This window comes from Macaca mulatta, chromosome 9 (genome assembly GCF_049350105.2).
Source record: "Macaca mulatta isolate MMU2019108-1 chromosome 9, T2T-MMU8v2.0, whole genome shotgun sequence".
Taxonomy (NCBI): domain Eukaryota; kingdom Metazoa; phylum Chordata; class Mammalia; order Primates; family Cercopithecidae; genus Macaca; species Macaca mulatta.
The window spans coordinates 63,713,843-63,732,935 of NC_133414.1; the positions used below are offsets into that span (position 1 = coordinate 63,713,843).

The 19,093-nt window shown below is 51.2% G+C and overlaps 1 protein-coding gene across 2 annotated transcripts in view; it reads left to right on the top strand.

The window, feature by feature from the left end:
* The window catches only part of GRID1 (glutamate ionotropic receptor delta type subunit 1), a 783,526-nt gene that overhangs the window by 218,042 nt on the left and 546,391 nt on the right, over nucleotides 1-19,093 (top strand). For both annotated transcript variants that reach the window (XM_015147073.3, NM_001257667.2), the window contains 1 exon segment: nucleotides 6,563-6,768. In XM_015147073.3, the coding sequence (XP_015002559.1) occupies nucleotides 6,563-6,768 (206 nt within the window).

Sequence of the window (19,093 nt, forward strand, 5' to 3'; positions counted from 1 at the left end):
TATTAATATTATTTAATATTACTAAATTTGAAGGAGGCATGAATTTCAACTTGAGGACCTGAGATGGCCTCAGAGGGGAAGTTTGAATTGGGTCTGGATGGAGGAGTAGGGCTCTGTAAATTTCAAATTGGGAGCATCCCAGTGGAGGGTGTGTGTGTGTGTATGGAGGATGTCCAGGAGTGGGCAAAGAGCTTCTTTTTCTGGAGCCCAAGGTACATGGTTTGAGGAGGTCATGGTGGAGGCAGGTGATGAATGTTAACACAAATAGAAAATGCTGTTAGGCACGGTGAAACCCTTTCTCTACTAAAAATACAAAAATTAGGCGGGTGTAGTGGCGGGCGTCTGTAATCCCAGTTACTCTGGAGGCTGAGGCAGGAGAATTGCTTGAACCTGGGAGGTGGAGGTGGCAGTGGGCTGAGATCGCGCCACTGCATTCCAGCCTGGACAACAAGAGAGAGACTCTGTCTCAAAAAAATGCTATTAGGACCACAGTCTCTTAGGTACTCAAAATGTCTGGAGTCTATTTTGTGCACAATAATGAAGTCTCTAGAAGGCTTTTTGTTTGTAACTTGATTGACTGATAATTTTGAGGATATTAATTTCTTGGCAACTCTTACATAAATTGTGTTATTTGTTGAAGGTTTGGAGGAGGGCTGTATTGTGAGCAGATATAATCTCAAGAGAGAAAATTCTTGTGGAATGTGTTAGAGGGCAGATGCTAGGATCAGGGGACCCTGCAAGACACTGTTGCTTGAATCCTAGGGAGGAGGTGATAGTGCTGAACCTGAGAAGGGAGAGTGGAACTCAGGAAATGTTTAGGAGGAGAAGTTGAAAGGCTTCCGCCAGTCCAGGATGTGGGCCTCGTTAGTGCATGTGTGGTGATGCTCTTCTTAGACACGTGAGAACAGACATTGCAGGTAGTACCAGGGGGAAGTCCAGGACTAGTGGGAATGTGACCGGGAGCGTGTGAGGGAGGAGAAGGGAAAGCAGGTGAGAGCAGAGGGGCGTATCATTGTGCTTGCAAGTCCAGGGGGAGAGGGCATTAGGCAGGGCTGCAGGCTGGATGCTGGAGAACCGTGGAAGACAAAGACCGAGGAGGGCCCCTGTTTGTTGATGACTTTGGCAGGAGCTTTAGAGCAGAGTCGTGGAGCCTGATGCAGGGGGAGAGGGCGAGTGGCCGGGATGTGCTGGGCAAGCAGGGTCAGGCGTCAGAAAGCTGGTGTGGAGGCAGGGAGGGACCTGTGTCCTCTCCTTCCCATGGGTGGTCCCTGGTGCCCACTGACCCTCAGCTTCCTTTCCTGGCAGTTCCACAGTCCAGCCTTGTCATGGGGCGAGCAAGGATCTTCTTCATTTGATGTCAAAGATGCTTCATTCCGGAACTTTCTGTGTGCTGTTTCCCTCTCCTGGAATGTTCTTCCCAAGGGTTTTCCAGAGCTGCTTCTCCTCACCCAGGCAGAATCCCACCCTGAAGTCCCCTCCAGTCCAGCATTTATTTCTTTGGCTCTTCTCACTGTTGGAAATAATCTCTTTGTCTTTCCTGCTGTTGATTTGTTCTGGTTTGTTCTCAGCCTCTGAAATGTTAAGTTAAGTGATACAGGGGCTCATTCAGTTTTGTTTTCCCATACCCAGGGGAGAGACAGATACAGAGTGCTCAGTGAGTACTGGGGGAAGAAGGAACGGATGGGTGCTGGCAGGCAGAGAGGCAACGTCAAGGCCTGACCCGGGCACCGTCACCTTGCATTCCTCGCAGGAGTGGACTGGCCCATGCTCCCCAAGCTTCCTCCTTTGTCTAAGGCACAGGACTCCTCTCTAGGGAGCTCCTCCCTATCCCTGCAGTGTCCAGTGGCCTTTTCCAGAGTCCATGCCTCTCCTGGCTGCCTGGAGACCCAGTGGCCATTGCCTTTCTCATGCCTGTTCTGGATCAGGTTAATGCGAGGCCTGACAAGGCCTCAGTCAGCAACCTTCCCCAGGGGCGGGTGGAGGTGCATGTGGTTGGTGGAAGCTGCATTGGTGATGGTGGGTAGGGCTGGCCAGTGTGTATAGTGAGCTTGCTGGGGAGGCCCTGGGACAAAGTCCAGAGCCCTGTGGGAGCCAAGGGATTCCAGGGGAGGGGCACTCACTCTGTGGCCCAGTGGGGGAAACCCCAGATCTGTTCATTGTCTAACCTCTTGGGGAATTCTCTGTGAGCAGCAGCAGCAGTCAGGTTTTTTTGGGGGTGGGGGTTGGGGTAGGGTGGAATTACAAATTCGGTTTCTTGAAGGGAGTAAAGGACTTTGTGGGAGAAGTGAGCTTCCGTGGCCCCATTCCTGGAGAGTGGCAGGAGGGCTGCAGCACAGGCTTGGGCTCCCCACTGTTACTCTGCCTCTAGCCCCACCCCAAGTGCAGCTGGACAGAAGCTTCAGGGAAAGGAGGCTGAGAGTTGACCTTGTCAGCCAACTGGGAGCAGGTGGTGGTAGCCAGGGGCTGTGGTCCCTCGGGAACACTGGCTTCAGCTGGCATCACTGATTTCAGGCGTGAGGAGCCACCGCTGGCAGGGAGCTTAAACTCTCTCTGATGGATTGTAAACCCTCAGTCCCATTAGGGGCTGCTGGAATAGAAGCCAGAAATGCAGCAGTGGGAGGTGCAGAGGAGCTCTGAGGGCTTGTGTCCTCCCATATGGCATGTTCTCGTGTACTCATGGATGCCAAGACAGGTGCTACCTGCCCATGGCATCTCCTATTCCCTGAAGAAATGAAATAGTCCTATGGGTTGAGATGGTTTTAGGTAGAGGGAGCTCAGGGAAGGGACTGAAGGAGAATTTTACCCCAGGCTGAGAGGACTGGCCATGCTGGCATGAGGCATAAGGTCCCTGGGGCCCCATGGGTGTCCCTACCAGACTCATGGACTCATGCAAGCCCTCATGGTACACATGGTAGATGTGCAGAAAGGTATGCTCTGTAGACATGGCCAGTCTCTGCCATTTTAAAGACTTGCAGTGGCCTTAGAAGATGCTGGAAGGAGCAGAAGCTTGTAAATGACAGGTCTCAGGATCCCACCTTCATGCCCATCATGCAGCTGTGCTCGGATCTGGGTCACAACCAAGGCCATGGGCCGTGAGGACCACTGGTGTTCTAAGGAAGGGACAGGGCTGCAGAAGCTCCCTGTGGACATGTGGCCTCGTCCTGGGGCTGGCTAGCACTCAGCCCTGTGTGGACAGTTCCACAGGTAAGCTGTGGCAGGGCAATTTTTAAAGGCAAAGGTGTTGCTCTTTCACTTAACGTTTTCATAAGCTATACCAGATACAGTGCATCCGATGACCTTGATCTATCAGTTTGTTATTGCTGGGAAACAGATGATCCCAAAACTTAGTGGCTTAGAACAGCAGTCATTTATTATTTTTTATGAGTCTATAGGTCAACTGGGCGGTTCTGTTCTGGGCTTGCTCGTGCATCTGAGTTCGGCTGGCTTGCAGCTGGGCATGGCTGCCTGGGTGCCTGCCTCACTCTCCTCTGTGTGTCCACATTCCTCCAGCAGCTGTCCTGGGGATATTCTCATGGTGGTGGCATGGTCCAAGAGTGGAAATGGAAATGCACAAATGCTTTTTTCAAACCTATGTTTGCGTCAAGTTTACTACTGTCCCATAGTCAAAGTGGGTCACTTGGCCGAGGCCGGAGCTGGAGCTGGAGGAGTCCTCACAGTGAGAGAACAAAAAGCCTGGGATTAGGAGCCTTTGCCAGGGGCCTGAAGGCAGCCAGTCTCCCATATTTAGGAATATTGTTTACACCACACTGGTTAAAGGTGGTTTCTCCAGGCAGTACCAGGCAATAGGACTTTCTGTGATGATCAATCTCATAGGATCTATATCTGTGCTGTCCAACATGGTAGCCACCAGCCAGATGTGGCTGTTGAGTACTTAAAATGTGGCTAGTGCACCTGAGGAGCTGAGCATCTAATTGTGTTTCTCTTCAATTAATTGAAGTTTTAATGGCCATATATGGCTAAAGATTGTGTTATGTACAGCCCAGATCCAGGGGGAAACCCTCATTGGCACCCATGGAAGGCTTTTATGTGCCCAGCACAGCTGCCCACTGCTGGTTTTGGTGTGGGTGGCCGCTGGGTGCTGAGATGTCCTCCAGCTTATGATGGACAGATTTGCATTGTGCTGTGCTCCAGAGAGGGCAGGACTGGGGCTGACACCAGCGCTTGTGTTTCTGGTTGGGGCTCCTGAGCCATCTCTGCACGCTTGCCCTGCTACTCCCTCTGATTGGTTAAGAAGAGGTCTTTATCTTCTTCACCTTTTCTTTCAAGAAGCTTGGGAGCTACAGATCTGCATAGCCCTGAACAGGCTGATGGAGACTAAATTGCCTCTCTGGGAACCCCAAGGGTGTTGAGAGCCTGGGGCTTGTGTGTTGGGGGCCTGGAGCACCGGTGCAGGTGTAAGGCACCGTATTGTCCTCAGTTGGCTACCTTTCCTCACTTTGGGGGAGCCCTGTGCTGGCCACTTCATCCCAGCCCTGGGGCTGGCTCTCCTTCCTGTCTGACACAGTGGGAACAGCGACACCGAGACCCCTGTGCTTTGTGAAGCCAGTGGGTTAGGTCACATGGCTGTGCTCCAGGGACCAGGCTGCTGATGGACAAGGGGCCAGCTGAGGTCATGGTTGGATGGTCACACATTTGCCATCTCTAGAGGGCCCCAGGGTTCTCATTTGTATGGTACTTTGCCCTCCCCATGCACCACCAGGAGGTGGGCTCCCTGTACTCCCAGGTGCAGGCTCCTGAGACACAAGCAGGTGGCCTGCACAGGAAGTGTGGTTTCTCAGAGTCCCAGGAAAATGGTAGTTGGCGATTTTCATCCCCATTTTACAGAGAGCCCTCAGGCTCAAAGGGGATGGTGATTTGCCTGAGGGCTTCAGGGACTGCACTGAGTCCTAGGTGTCGGGGTTCCTGGCAGGTGCTGAGGCCCTAGTCCAGGGCTTTCCCCCTGCAGTGGGAAGGGGGTCCCTGTGCACAGCTCCCAGCACCCTCATCACGATGGCCATAGTGCTCTGCTCTCCTCCTTCGCACTGCTTGGTTCTCCATGATGGCTCCTGTCACACAGTCCAGCTGGGACTACACTTAGTGGTGAGCCTGCCCTCTTGGCACAACAGGGAGCCCCGGACTTCTGCAGCAGCTTGCATGGCACTTGGCATGAGTGTAGACCAGGAAGTTTGCAAAATGAGTACAGAGAGAGTTTTGGAGAGGGACTGGTCAGGAGCAAAACCTGGTTGAACTAACACTGTTTATTTGCATTTCGATCTTGGTGACTGCATGGGCCAGGCTGTGCGTGTGGGCATCCCAGGGCATGGCGACAGTGAAGCTTGTGGATCTGCGCAGACCTAGAGTGTCCTTTGGAGGGTGCGACTCAGGCATGGGTCTTGCTTATGGGAGGTGAAATGCAAGGATGGGCCAGATGCAAGAAACATCCCAGGCTGTGAAAAAATGGCCTGTGGATTGAGACTCTAGGCTGCACATGACCCACCTTTGGCAAGCAAAGGCATTCACTGGCTCATGAAACTGGAAAGTTCGGGAGAAACAGGCTTCAGCCTCACATGGACCCAGGGGCTGAAATGACATCGTCAGGACCATGTCTTACTCTCAGACCTGCCTGCCTCTGTTCTGGGCATGTCTCTTTTTGGGAAAGTCAAATGGCTTCTACAAGGCTGCTGCCAAGAGATGATTTTGGCACTGGTTGAAAAAACTTTAGCACCCTCAGGCCTCGCAAGGATAGATTTGTAGCATTGTGCAGTGCAACTGTATTGGCTTCCAGGTTCCTTCTTGTTGAATCTTCCATCCCTGGGTGGTTCGTGCCTACAGGCCTCTCTCCCAGTGATCACCAACGTGCCAGGATGGGCTCTCTCTGTACCTCCTTGAACCCCCTGCTCATCCCTGATCCAGTCAGGATGTGGGCTTCTGACTGGACTTGAAGTGAGAGTCACTCCAGCTGGAAACAGGCAGGAGGAATGTTTCATCAAGGAAAATCAGGTCCCTGAAGCCAGATGGGGTCCCACACCTCAGGACTGGGGTGCTGTGGTGCAGGCTGTGCATTTGCAGGATTGGTGCAGGGACTGAGGGCTTGAACTGCCCATCTGCTGAGGCCAGGCCCACTCCAGTCAGTGGCCTCAACTGGCCATGGTTGGTCAAGGAGCCTCATGTAGAGAGCAGAGGGAGTTGGAGGGGACTGGGGATGTCAGGCCCAGGGACCTCCAGCAAATGTGGCCTGAAGGCCAGAATTGCTGTGATTGGGCCCATATAGGGAGAGACAGAGAGCTTGTTGTGAATCAAGGGCACGTTCTGGCCATAGGACCTGTTGGATGGCATCCAACCTGTTGGGGGAGACAGTCAGCCAGGGCTGGACATTGGTGAGCACGGCTGGGTCTACGCCGGTGTCCTCCAACCTCTGTTGAGGGGAATCCCTGAGGCAGACTTGGACCCTTGTTTTTCGCGGTGGCCTGCAGGGGTGGAACGTGTTGGAGTTAGACACCCTCCCCGGTGCATTCCCCCTTAAAGATGATTTTTCTCCTCCTCCTCTTCTCCCACTGCTCAGATATCCGTGGGCTTCAAAGCTTTCTGGACCAGGCCTCGCGGCTGGGCCTTGACGTCTCTTTACAAAAGGTGGACAAGAACATTAGCCACGTATTCACCAGCCTCTTCACCACGATGAAGACAGAGGAGCTGAATCGCTACCGGGACACGCTTCGCCGCGCCATCCTGCTGCTCAGCCCTCAGGGAGCCCACTCCTTCATCAACGAGGTAGGTCGTGGGGGCCTGAGGCCTCAGGGGCCTGGTGCCCAGGGCTCTGCAGAAGATGGCTCAGGTGAGCTGTAGGGCACAGTCGTCTTATGCACAGCCTAAATGGACATGGAGACACGTGGGTGCTCGGCCCACAGCACACAGCCTGTGAGGGGGGATTCTCTGAGCACTACTTGGCTCCTGATTGTTCCCTGACAGGTCACTCAAGGCCTGCCCAGCCTCTGAGAAGCTGTGGGGAGGCTGATGGGAAGCCTGTTTGCAAGTCACTGCCAGAGATTTCTGATGCAAGACTCAGGCCTTTTTTTTTTTTTTTTTTTTTTTTAATTTTCCTCTCTTTGTTGACAGGTGTAAGCCTCTAGGGATAAAATAAATTTCCAGCTTTCTGCAGAGGTGGGTAGGTCTGCCTTGGGATTTCTTAGCACCTGGAAGAGGTGTCTTTGCCTATCGTTGAAGGATACATTAGACGTTCTTGTTTTTTTTGGCACTTGGGCTAATAATCATTTATTTCTTTTATAAACATCTCTGTTCGAGGTTGGAGCCTTCTAATGGAGACAGGGTCCATCAGTTTAAGAATCCATTAGTTAGTAAAGAATCCATTCATTTGTAAAGAATTCATTAATTTGAGAACAAACTAGAAATAACCTATGAGTTGGCTGATTGGCGCCGGCCCAGGTAGTCTAGTGGCAGAGAGGTGATGGGCTGGAGTTGGCAGGTCTCCCTCTGGCCTGGGTTGGTTTTGAGGGGTGAGCTGGGGATGTGGTGTGCCTGGGAGCAGAGGCGGATTGAACAGGTCACAGGGTGGCCAAGAGCTCCCTGCAGATTCTCCAGACAACCCCAGTCACCTTGCTGGTCCTCTCTGATTGAAAGTAAACTGAAGTGAAGCATGGCATTATACTAATTCCATTTGATGTTCTTTGCTTGCTTATTCTGCTTTTCCCTCTAATTAATTATTACTCAGAATGCTACCTCATGCATCAGGAGCCAGCCCAAAGCCCACTGCTGGGGAACTTAAAATTTGGAAAGCTTAATATGGTACAATTGGCCAGCAGCCCTGATGCTCTCTGCTAAGCAGGCCCCGAATCACGCCGGTGGTCCGTCAGGCTGTGATGTCCTGTCGGCTCCCGGCATTTTCACCAGAACATGTTGCCCTGTGTGAAGTGATTCAGTCCAGTAATGGGCAGCCTGGGATTAGCAGCACTAACATGTCCATTCTTTCTCAGAATATACCCAGCTGTGCGTTTGCAAAAGTCTGCTCAGGGGATGGCTCTTCTGGCAGTATTTCCCCAGCTGGAGTCTGTACTGGTGATGGTGTCGGCTAATCTCATTGCTGTTCCCCTTGCTTCTTGCTTCTCGTCAATTCCTTGCCCCTTCCCCTTGCTTCCTTTCCTCCTTGCTCTGCTGTGAAGCTTGGGGGTGGAAAGACTATTGGCTTTGGAGTTGAACGGATTTGGGGGCAAGTCCCAGCTCCCTGAATTATTATTTGTGTGACCTTGGGCCATTTGCATCACCATCTTAGCCTCTGTTTCTTCATCTGTTAAAAGGGATGAAGGAGACAGCTATGATAAAGCATTTAGCGTATAGCTTTTAAAGAAGCATCTGTTTTATTTTCACTGCACATATTCATGCATTTTCCTTCTAGAAGATTTTAGCCCCTTCCCGTTTCTAGCCCTGTGAGGATTTAACACATAACTAAGACTGGCCTAAGGGTGTTATTTCCAAGTGGTTAATTATGCAAGCGCCTGCAGTGGTGGATTCGCTGGGCTTGCTTTGTCCTGCTCGCATTGCTGGGTGTGATGGGACTGGGGATGCCTCTGGGGTGGCCACTCTTTTTTTGGTCAGGCCATTATTTTATTTTTAAATTTCAACTTTTATTTTAGATACAGGGGGTACATGTGCAGATTTTTTACATGGGAATCTTGTGTGATGCTGAGGTTTGGAGTATGGATCCTGTCACCCAGGTGGTGAGAATAGTATCCAGTAGGTCGTTTCTAAATCCCCACCCTCTAGTATGCTACAGTTTCTTTTGCTCCACTCTTAACTTCAGTCAAGTCTTTGGGAGTGTTGGCAGGAGACTGGGGGGAAGGATGGCATTTGGACTTTGGGCCAACAGCTCCCACCGTAGTCTTCAGTCTCCACCAATGATAAGAGTCTTGATCCCTGTTCCCATGTGCCTGCTATTGGGAGCGAAGAAGCTGAGGTTTCTCACATGCCCACGATGGCTCTGGTCCTTTGTGCGTTCTCTAATCCTCACACTTTGCAGACAGAGGAAACGGAAAAGCTAAAGTTGTTAAATGACTTGCTTAAGGTCACACAAATAGCCACTTAGGCGTTGAACAGGATTCAAGTCCGGATTTTACTCCCTCCAGAGCCCCTCTCTTCCATCTGTGATGATTCCAGGAACACAGCGTACAGCACTGCACTTGCTGGAGTGGGGAAATAGGGCATGCTGGCTTCATGGGGAAAGATATGGTTCCAGTGTCTCTGGCCAGGGTTTGGCAGAGGTTCTCAGGGTACTTATATGCAAAGCATTTTAACGTATCTCCTAAGTGTGGTGGGGAAGAAATGTGGATTCTGGAGTAAACATGAGCTGTCTGACTGGCTAGCCCAGCAGGTCCCCTAGGAACACCTGGGAGTGCTGTCCCTGCACGAAGCCTTCCTCACCACCTGGAGGCATTGCATGGGTTTCTTGAGCAGATGACCCAACCTCCTCTTTGTTGTGACAAGGACAAATGATGTTCACAAGGATGACACACTGCCAGAACATGTCCTGAATTTTATGAAGCCCAAAGCACAGTTAAGGAGGAGTAAATGTCCCATAGCGCCCCCCACACATCGACTGCATGTCAATGTTATGCCGCATCTGGGATGGTACGGATGAGCTACAGTTGGCGTGGGCTATGTGGCTTTCCTAGTTGTAAGTTCTCCTCTTCCCTGCTCAAAAAGCCTAGTCACATGGGAGAGGGAGGGAGTAGGGAAGACAGAGCTGCTGGAATCTTTTACATTTTGCAAAATAGCATTCATTCACTGCAGGTGGCTGTTGGCCTGGGGGCACATGGCACCACCAGCCTCTCTGTGATTCCACTTCATGAGGGGCTCTGCTGGCGGGGCCTACAGGTTCTGCGAGCCTGGCCTTGGCAGTGAGTGGGTGAGTGGAGGAGTTGTGGCAGGCCAAGGTGCTGGGGCCCACCTGGAGACACTGTGGGCTTGTGTGTCAGGCCCCACCTAGAGACCCCTCACATCCCTCGCTCAGTCTTTATTCCACATTCATCCTCTGAGGCCTCCTCATCACCATATTAGTAGCCACCACAACACTGCATCATCTTAAAGACGTGTGGAGAGGCTCCCCTTGGGGAGGATGGGCCTGAGGGTGATAGAACTCAGGTCTCCAGGTCCCAGGCCTGGGGCCACCATGGGGCTGCTCTGGGGGCTGCCGAGGGTATAGGCTGTGGAAGGTCCCTTCCTCCAGGGGGGCCTGTTCTGTCCTGGGCTTGACCTTGGGACCCTCCATGTGAGTGTGGGTATGACTCTTTCCAGTCATACCCTAATTGGGGAGTGGATTGGACTCATTGGATCCTCAGCTGGACCTTGGTTCTCTGGGCCACAGGTTGCTCAGTGGGACTTCAGTGCACAGTGACAACTACCTGTGATGTTCTCCTCATGCAAGCCTGTCAGCTTCCTCACCAGCTGGGGATCACGGCCCATGGAATGGCTGAAGTGACCAAGGCAGCAGCTGCTGAGAGGGGTCTTGCTCTGGGAATCCTGCCGGTGGCTGCTGGAGCTTTCTGTCTTCTGCTCATGGCTCTTCCTGTCACTTCTCTAGCATTTACTGAGCCCCAGCCTGTGCCAAGTTCTATGTGGGCATGTAGGCTGTTGTCCCTGCTCTCACAGGGCTCCCAGCTTGGTGGGGAGGACTGAGGTGTGAACAGACCCCTTTACCTGTAATGGCAGAGGTGTGGCCAGGTCTTGTAAGAGCACGGAAGACAGAGAGATGTCCTCTGGCCACGGACAGATGGGGTCATCAGAGGGTCAACGGAAGCTTCCTGGACTAGGTGATTCTGGGTCTGGGTCTGTAGGAATGAACTTGCACTAACTCTGGACAAGGAAGGGCTGGAGAGAGGGGTCAGGAGATCCCTAGTGTATTCAGGAACTTGTATGTCATGCAGTTGCAGTCATGGGTGTGCAGGGGAGGGAGTGGCTGGAGTTGAGGCTGGGATGTCAGCAGGGAGGGCTACCTAGCTTGGGGCAGGAAATCCAGACTTCAGGACTGGTGTGTTCTTGGGGTTCTTTCCAGGGTGTTAGAAGTTAACACCCTACAGTTTACATGTCTTATTGTTCTTGTTCTTCTCTAGGTCAGGCTTGATGGGGAGAACTCCAGTCCACAGTCATTTGGCCCTGGGCTTCATCTCAGCTTCCTGGAGGGATTCTGTTCATTTATTCATCTGTCATCCATCTCTCTCCGTTCATCCATTCATCTGTCCATCTACTCATCCATCCATCCAATCATCTACTTACCCAGCAAGTACCAATTGGGAGTCTCCTATGGATGAGGAACCCTATCAAATGCTGGGGGGCATGGAATTCAGGGGCAGTGCCTCCTCCTCTCCAAGATTGGTTATGATATGGAAAGTCATGGCCATATACCATGCCACTGCTGGGCATTCCAGTGGCTGGCAGAGCAGCTATGCCCCAGGGCTGTGATCACTGAGGCCTCTTTCAGTGTCCGTGGGCATTTTGAGGACTCCAGAGCTTTGTCCTTTCACCTCTTATTTATTGGTTCTATGCCACTGTCTCTACTGTACATAGGCCTCCCTCTTTCCTTTTGTTTCCTCTGTGTTTCCTCCTCTCCCTTCTAGTCTTTTGTTTCACTGGAAAGAGTGGAAAAATTAAATGATTTTAGACCATTTGTGATCTTTATAGAGAACAGTTGCTGCTTCTTCCTTCCACTTCCCAAGGAGACGGGGCAGCCTGCCCAACCCTGATGCCCAGGCACTGTCCATTTCTGTATGTCCTGCAGATGTTGAACAATCTGTCCCTCTAACTAGAACATGCTGCCTGTAGACCAGGGACTGTGTGATGTTCACCATTTTATTTCCTGAGAGCAGTATAGGACCTTGTCTACAGTAGTGTTCAGGGAATAAATGAATGGGCATTTTATGTTTCTTACTTCCAACAGAAATGGGGTAAGCTGTTTGTGTGTGTGTGTATACTTTGGTTGCCTGTTTGGCTGGTCAACAACTCCTAGGCCAGCACATCAGCAAGGGCTTTGGTCTGAAAACTTTGGCTAGTGGGAAGGCTTATGTTTGACTAAGAGTGTTGCCTTAGGCCTGGGTGGGTCAGCAAATGAGGCTAGGGCTGCTCCTGCAGGTGGGACATTCCTGGGCCCAGCTGTGGCACATGGCAGTGGAGCATGGGGTGCAGAGAGATGAGCATGTGTGGGGGTGGGGGGTGGTGGTAAGCAGCAGTGGAGGAAGGCGTGGGAGACCAGGCATTTGTGCACACACACACACGCATACATGGACACAGCCTGATGCAATGATACAACCAGCAGCCACATACACTGGTACAACCAGACCTTCAGACTGGCACAGCCCAACAGGCACTGACACACGCACATTACCTGTGCAGATCCACACATCAACATGCGCACATATCCACCAGGAGGAGAGCATTGCTGGTGGCAGAGCAGTCTGGGAGAGGTATTCTGTCTTTGGAAAAGAAATGGCAGCTACCCAGTGACAGTTGCAGCAGATGGCATTGACCTCTGCAGTTAGATACCAGTGATCTCTTTCTGTAGAGAGAAAAAGGGGAGAAAGAACAGCAGAGAGAGAATAGCTGGTTGGTCGGACGGCTTTCTATTGCTCTGGTACAAAATGTTACTTTTCATCCAGGCTGGATGGAATTAGGTGAAGGGGCCACTCCCAACACCTCTCCCAGATTGGCTTCCCAGGCATGGTGTGTGCCTGGAGGTCAGTTTAATCCTTCATAGAAACCCAGCCTGGGTTTAGTCCTGTCTTCAAATCAATTGCTTCTCAGAGTTTGCTGCAGTGACTGAAGCTCCCGCAATTTGAATATAAAGACTGTGCTTTTTAATACATTTACAGCAAAGGTAAATTAAGTAATCTCAATGTTCTGTTGTCCCACATGATATATGCAAATATTTCTCACTCTAACACGGTAAATCTTTAGCAGATGACTTTATCACTCAGAGCTAGGATAATTCTGTGCCATTTAAGTATAATTTACCAGAATATTTTAAATGACTAATTAATTATAGGAGATTAATTTTTGAATGTGGCCCTGCATTTGCATTTAATTATATCCCACTGTTTACGGATTCTAAAGCCTTAGCACTTTAGCAAAAGTGCTTCCAGTCTGAGAAATTTCTATTTTCTCTTAGGAATTCTTAGAAATAAGATCACATGAAAGAAATTTTTCTAGATTTTATTCTGATGGCTTGGAACTCAGCGGCTGCAAGAGGGAGCCAGAAGGCGGGGCCTGGCTGAGTTCAGGAAGAGAAGAGAGAGCTGTCCTGTTAGGGTCTGTGTTTAAGGATCTACATGGCTCTGTCCCTTTCCTCCTCTGTCCCTACCCTCCTGCTCATCTTTCCGAAGTCTCTGAGTGCTGGGGAAGCTGCTATGAGCTCTGTCCAGGTACCAACCAGCACTGGTCTTGCAGGCCTCTGGCATCCCAGCCCACTGTCCCCTCTCTATGATAGCACCATCACATCCCTCAGAGCCTGCTGCCTCCTGAACACACCTCCATTGCCACCTCATCCCAGAGCTAGCCCTGTACCCAGTGCTTGTGCTGTGACCATCTATTGCATCTCCCTCCTTGTGTGACCTGGGAATGCTAAGGGCAGGAACTGGGGCCTGTTAATATTTTTTAATCACCTTTTCAGGGGCCATGCGTTATGGTTGGTAAACGGATGGAGGGTGGGATCCCAGGAGCACCGACTTCTGCCCCCACACAAACACCATCTGGAACTTCGATTGCCCACTGGGCAAATGAAACACATTCTTAACACTCTAGCCAAGCAAGGGTGCCTGAGTAAAACATTGTAAGAATTTAATGTTTGATTTTTGATATTTCAAAGGAGCATCTAAATAATCATCAGGGAAAAAGGCCTAAGTGCTGCTGGACTTTCTGGTGTTTATTTTCTGGTTGGGTGTTGTTTCTATTTTGAGTTCCATCTCAAATCATGCCATCCCATTCTTGGTGCTCAGGGGTGCTGAAAGCCTTACAGAGACTGTCTGGAAGGCCTGTCTGGGGTCAAAGAGGGCTGTGAACCTGAAGCATGGGCCTGAAGACACCTGGTGGCCTTTCCTTCCTTTGTGGGTCATTAAATAGCAGAGCAGAGTGTCAGCTCCTCCCTGCAGAGTCTCTGTGGCTTATTAGCAGGTAGCCCCTTGAGGCAGCAGACATGAGAAATAGGCATTTACAAAGGGAAACAGCCTGCAGCAGCCAAAATGGCTCAATTACCCTTTCTGCTTGGATCCCCAAGGGTTTTCAGCCTGGGGGGGCCTCGCCCCTGAGCCTGAGGTGAGTCAGCCTGTTTGTTGACTGAAGAGCTGATTGGGGAGCTTAGCAGCGAAGCTGTAAGAAGACATGGTGGGAGGCGGGGGGAGGGGGTGGGTCATGAGAGGCAGAAATGAGAGAGATTATCTAAATTGGTATGAATTTATCTCAGAGAAGCTATCTGTGCCATGTAGTCCACATCTGGTGCCGTCCTCTGCACATGGCATCCCCAAACAGAGCCCTCTCCTGGTGCCGGTGAGATGAGAGACTTCCCTGACTGCACTTGCAGGATGTGGGATAGGGATGTGGCTCCTTTGTTCGACTGCGTGCTCCTTACGGGAGCGGGGGCATGCAGAAGGGCAGGTACAGGAGCTGGGGTGAGCGCTTTTGGGCTCTGGCCCCATGGTAGCATCTAGGGGTGGGTGCCTGTGACTCCCAAAGCCCCAGTGGGTGTGTTACAGTGCTCTTTTAGCTCTGCCATCTGCAGATGGCTTAAGTGTTAACCAGCTCAGTGCCCTCTTTGTACTCAGGTCCTTGTGTGGCATCCAGGAAGAATCGGGCCACATGGACAAGTTGAAGGATGATAAATGCAGGGGATTTTATTGTCAGATGGAAGTGGCTCTCAGCAGGATGGATGGGGAGCTGGAAAGGGGTTGGAGTGGGAAGATGATATTCCCCTGGAGTTTCACCATCCTGCAGCTGATCTTCTCTCTGACTGTCTCCAAACAAACTCCTCTTGATGTTCAGATGCTCCTTTTCTTCTCTCCTTCTCTGTTGTATCACTCTTCTGTTCCTCTGCCTCTCTGCTTATGGAGCCTGGGGTTTGGGGTTTATATGGGTACAGGATGGGGGGGCATGGCAGGCCAAAAGGCAACATTTGTGTGTGAAAACAGGAATGACTATTCCCATTTAGGGCTGTGAGTTTCCAGGCTTGTGGGTGGGGCCTTTGCTGGGGAACTTCCCTCTTCTACCCAGTATTTCCCAGCCTCCTGTCTGTGTCACTGGTAGGAACCTGGCCTTGGTCACCTGCCATCTGTGCTTGAGCTGCCAGTCCCCTTGGAGAGAAGAAGGGCTCTGCATTATTAGCTAGCTGGTGCAGTGTAACAAACCATCCTAAAACTCAGTGTCATGTGACAGTAAGCATGTGTTGTTACTCGTGAACCTCCCGCTCAGCAGACCTGGGTTAGACTCACTGGATCTCAGCTGGGCTGGCTCATGCATCTGGGCTGGCTGGGGAGGATGGCACTGGCCAGCTGTAAGCTGGGGTGATGAGCCTTGCTGCTTGACAGGCACACTAGCCCAGGCTTATTCATGTGGCAGCAGTGGAGTTCCAGGAAAGCAAGTGTGAGTGCTCAGGGCTGCTTGAAGCCTGAGCTCAGACCTGGTGCATTGTGACTTCTGCTGCAATCTCTTGGCCAGAGCAAGCCATGAAGTCAGCCCAACAGTCAGGGGAAAGAGACTCCTCCTCTGGATGGAAGACTGCTCTTGAAGGGGGAAGTGCAAAGTCACATTGCCAAGACAGTGGCTGCATTAAGGGATGGAGAGTTGGGACTATTTTTTTGTCTATCTAGCATGGTCCTAGTGTGCAGATGAGCTTCCTGGGTGGAAGCAGATGGTGGCAGGTCTGCGGGTGACCTGGGGTCATGTACCTCTTGACTCTTACTTTGCTTCCACATTGCTCAACTTTGGGGTGAACATGGCAAAGAGGGGGATGCGGGGCAGAGGGAGGGATAAAGGCAGCCTTTATTTATCAAGTTCACCATATTTAGGCCTTGAAACTCATGAAGTCTTCTCAACAATGCTGGAAGAGAAGGGCTCGGATGGAGCTTTGAGCCTGCAGGGATTTTGGGGTTTGCTCATGGTCCGGAAGATGAAAAATGGCAGAGCTGGGCTATGAATGCTGAATACCCTGACTCAAAACCCAGCCTTTTTCCACCACTATGTGCTGTTGGGAGAGGAAGCTTGTTGCCATTGACAGATCAAGGGAGAGCCCATTTTTCTCCTGGAGTATAACCCAGAGCAGACTAGGTGAACATTGCCATGGAGTAGCAGGTAGCATGGGGAAGGGGACTGGACACTTCTGAATGCTCGTATGGAGATGGGGACAACCCCCAGTCCTCTCTCTGCCAGCACATCTGCAGAGAACCCGAGGGGATGGATGGGCTGCCTCTGCCTCTCAGTGGACAACTAGAAGAGCAGTTTCCACAACCTCCCAGGCACCTGAGAGTCTGGGGACATTTTATATAGGCTTTCTGTCTACAGGGCAGGCAAGGGCAGAGTTCAGGCAGACCCAGCCCCTTTCCTGCCCCACTTTCTCACCATGTGGCTTTCTGAGCTCTGGTTCCTCATCTGCTCAATGGAGTTAATATTTGATTCACAATGTTCTTTTAAGTACAGGTTATTTTGGGATGTAGGTTTTCCTTTTTCCTTTCTTACAGTGCTTGATGTGGGTATGGGTACCCAGAACATGCCCAGTGACTGATGTGTGAGTGGGGAGATTGACGAGTCTCAGAAAATGTAAAGATATGGGTATGAAGGGCATTGAGAAAAGTGAAAAGATCTTCTGTGACCCTGGGCAAGGTCAACATTCTGAAATTTGGGATGTGCTAGTGCTTGACATCAGGGATTGGGCTGGTAACCTGCTGCTAGGTCGGTGGACCTAGGAGAGAAGTGGCAAGGTCGGTGGGCTGTTACCAGGCATGTGTACTCTTCACCTCCAAGTTGCCTGCTGTGCAGGGCATGGTGTGGCCTCTCCGTCTCCCCATTGCATTACTTATATCTGCACTATCACCAAAGTATGCTGTGAGCGATGTCGGGGAAAGCAATGTACGGGGTTGTGGTCCACAGTTGGAGTCACGGAGCCTGGGGGAAAGGAGCTGCTGTAGGAAACAAGTGTGAAGGTGCGGGAGAAAAGAACTGGAGGGAGGTAGATCATCACAGGAAGAGCACACATGAATTCCCCCAACCACATCCAAGAAGCCCTGGGTACATGGGCACAGGGAGGGAAGGTGGACTTGAACAGGGAGATGCAGGACTTGAACCACTTCTATTTAAATAAGAAAAGGCAGAGCAGAGCACCTGAGAGTGTCCCCCTCCTCCCACACCCATTCCACCCACTCTCCTCTTCACAGAGGAAACCTGAGGCTTTCAGATGCTCAGCTGGGGCCATGATGATGCTTTTTTTTTTTTTTTTCCCCCAGGGCTGGGGCTGCTGGTGGCACAGAGGAAGGGACATTGTCCTTGGAGCAAATGGACACAGAATCAGAGCCCAACTCTGCTATCAGTGCCATCTTTTTGAGGCTGTTTACTGGTCATAAGCTGGGGTATTAACACCTTCCCAGAGGGTTGCCATGGGAATTAAATGAGGAACACACTTGAGAGGGGCTGGTGCAGGGGTGGTGCTCTGCAAATTGTAGTTTCATTATTGTGCCTGTGGATGGTGTTTGGCTGAGATTGTAGAACCAATCTGGGACTGTTGAGGTCAAGCATGGAGGTGCCTGTGGCTCAGAGATGGGGAGCTGTGGCCAGCCTGGCAGAAGGATAGCTCCCACTCACTCTGTGTCAGGAAGCATAGCTCCCAGAGCCAAGTGAGGAAAGCCAGATGTGGGGTGCACCTTGGGTGGTAAGAGGAGGGGCTAGGAAAAAGTGACAAAGTGCTCACAATCTCCAGCCAGCCCAGCTGGGTTTGAGAACTGGCTTGCAGTCCAGCACTCAGCTGGAGAGGATGTTAGAGTCCAAGGGAGAGGGGGAGAAGAGGAGGGCTAAGTGCTGCCTGGGCTCCAGATGCTGGCTGGGCACTTTCGGATCTTGTTCAGGAGCAGGGTGGGAGTTCACAGGGCACCTCCCATCTGGGCTGTTATTGGAGCACATGAGCAGGAGCAGCTACTAGTGACTTTTCAGGAGTGCTGGTTACTGGGCTGATAGAAAGAGGGACAGCTGCTGATGCTTTCTGCCTGCAGAGTTACTCTCCAGATGAGAAGGCATCTCTTAGCAGCCTGTCGGTGGCCAGTCCACCACTAAGACAGAATGGGCTCCATCCCCGGACTTCTTACACTGGGTGCTTTGGGGGAGAAGGACATGGTCTCTGCCCCTGAAGCACTGCCAGACTACACTAGAGAGAGAAAACAGTGAATACCCAGTTGGAGACTCCCTGCGCCTAGCGAAGCAGGGTGGGAAGGGGCTGCATAGCTGCCACTCTTTCGCCCTGTGATGATCAAGTGGAACCATCCCATCCAGGCCACCACGTGAACCACTCTTGGGTAATTCTGTAACTTGGAGCTTTTGAGGACAATCAAAGGGTCAGAGAAGAATGGCTAAAGCCACCCTTTGACATGATAGCAGGCCATAAATCCAAATGCCTATGGCATCCAGGCAGGGATATTAAGGCAGACAGCAGGTGGGCTATAAGAACTGAGAGTATTGCAGCTGCAGGCACCTGGGGAACATCCTTCTCTGAAGAGGACTGTTAGGCTCTGCCAAGATTCCCCTGAGAAGGCCTGGTGTGGTCACTATTTCTTGTGTCTCAAGAGGAGCCAGAAATTTGGACTTTCTGTGAAATCTCTTAGTTTTTAAATGTTTGTAGCTAATTACAAAAATGCTGAACTCTCTGTTGGCCAACTCTGCCTGTGGCAGGGCTGATAAGGCTTGTAGACTGCCAAGTGGCAATGTCTGATTTATTGCATATATACTGTCAACTTAAGCTCATTAACTATGAGAATAGTGTGAAACAAGCCCTGTTCTTTCGCAGTCCTTTCTTGCTGAGGATCAGCAGTCATTCTTAGCACAGTGGTCCTAGGAGTTCCTATTTCTT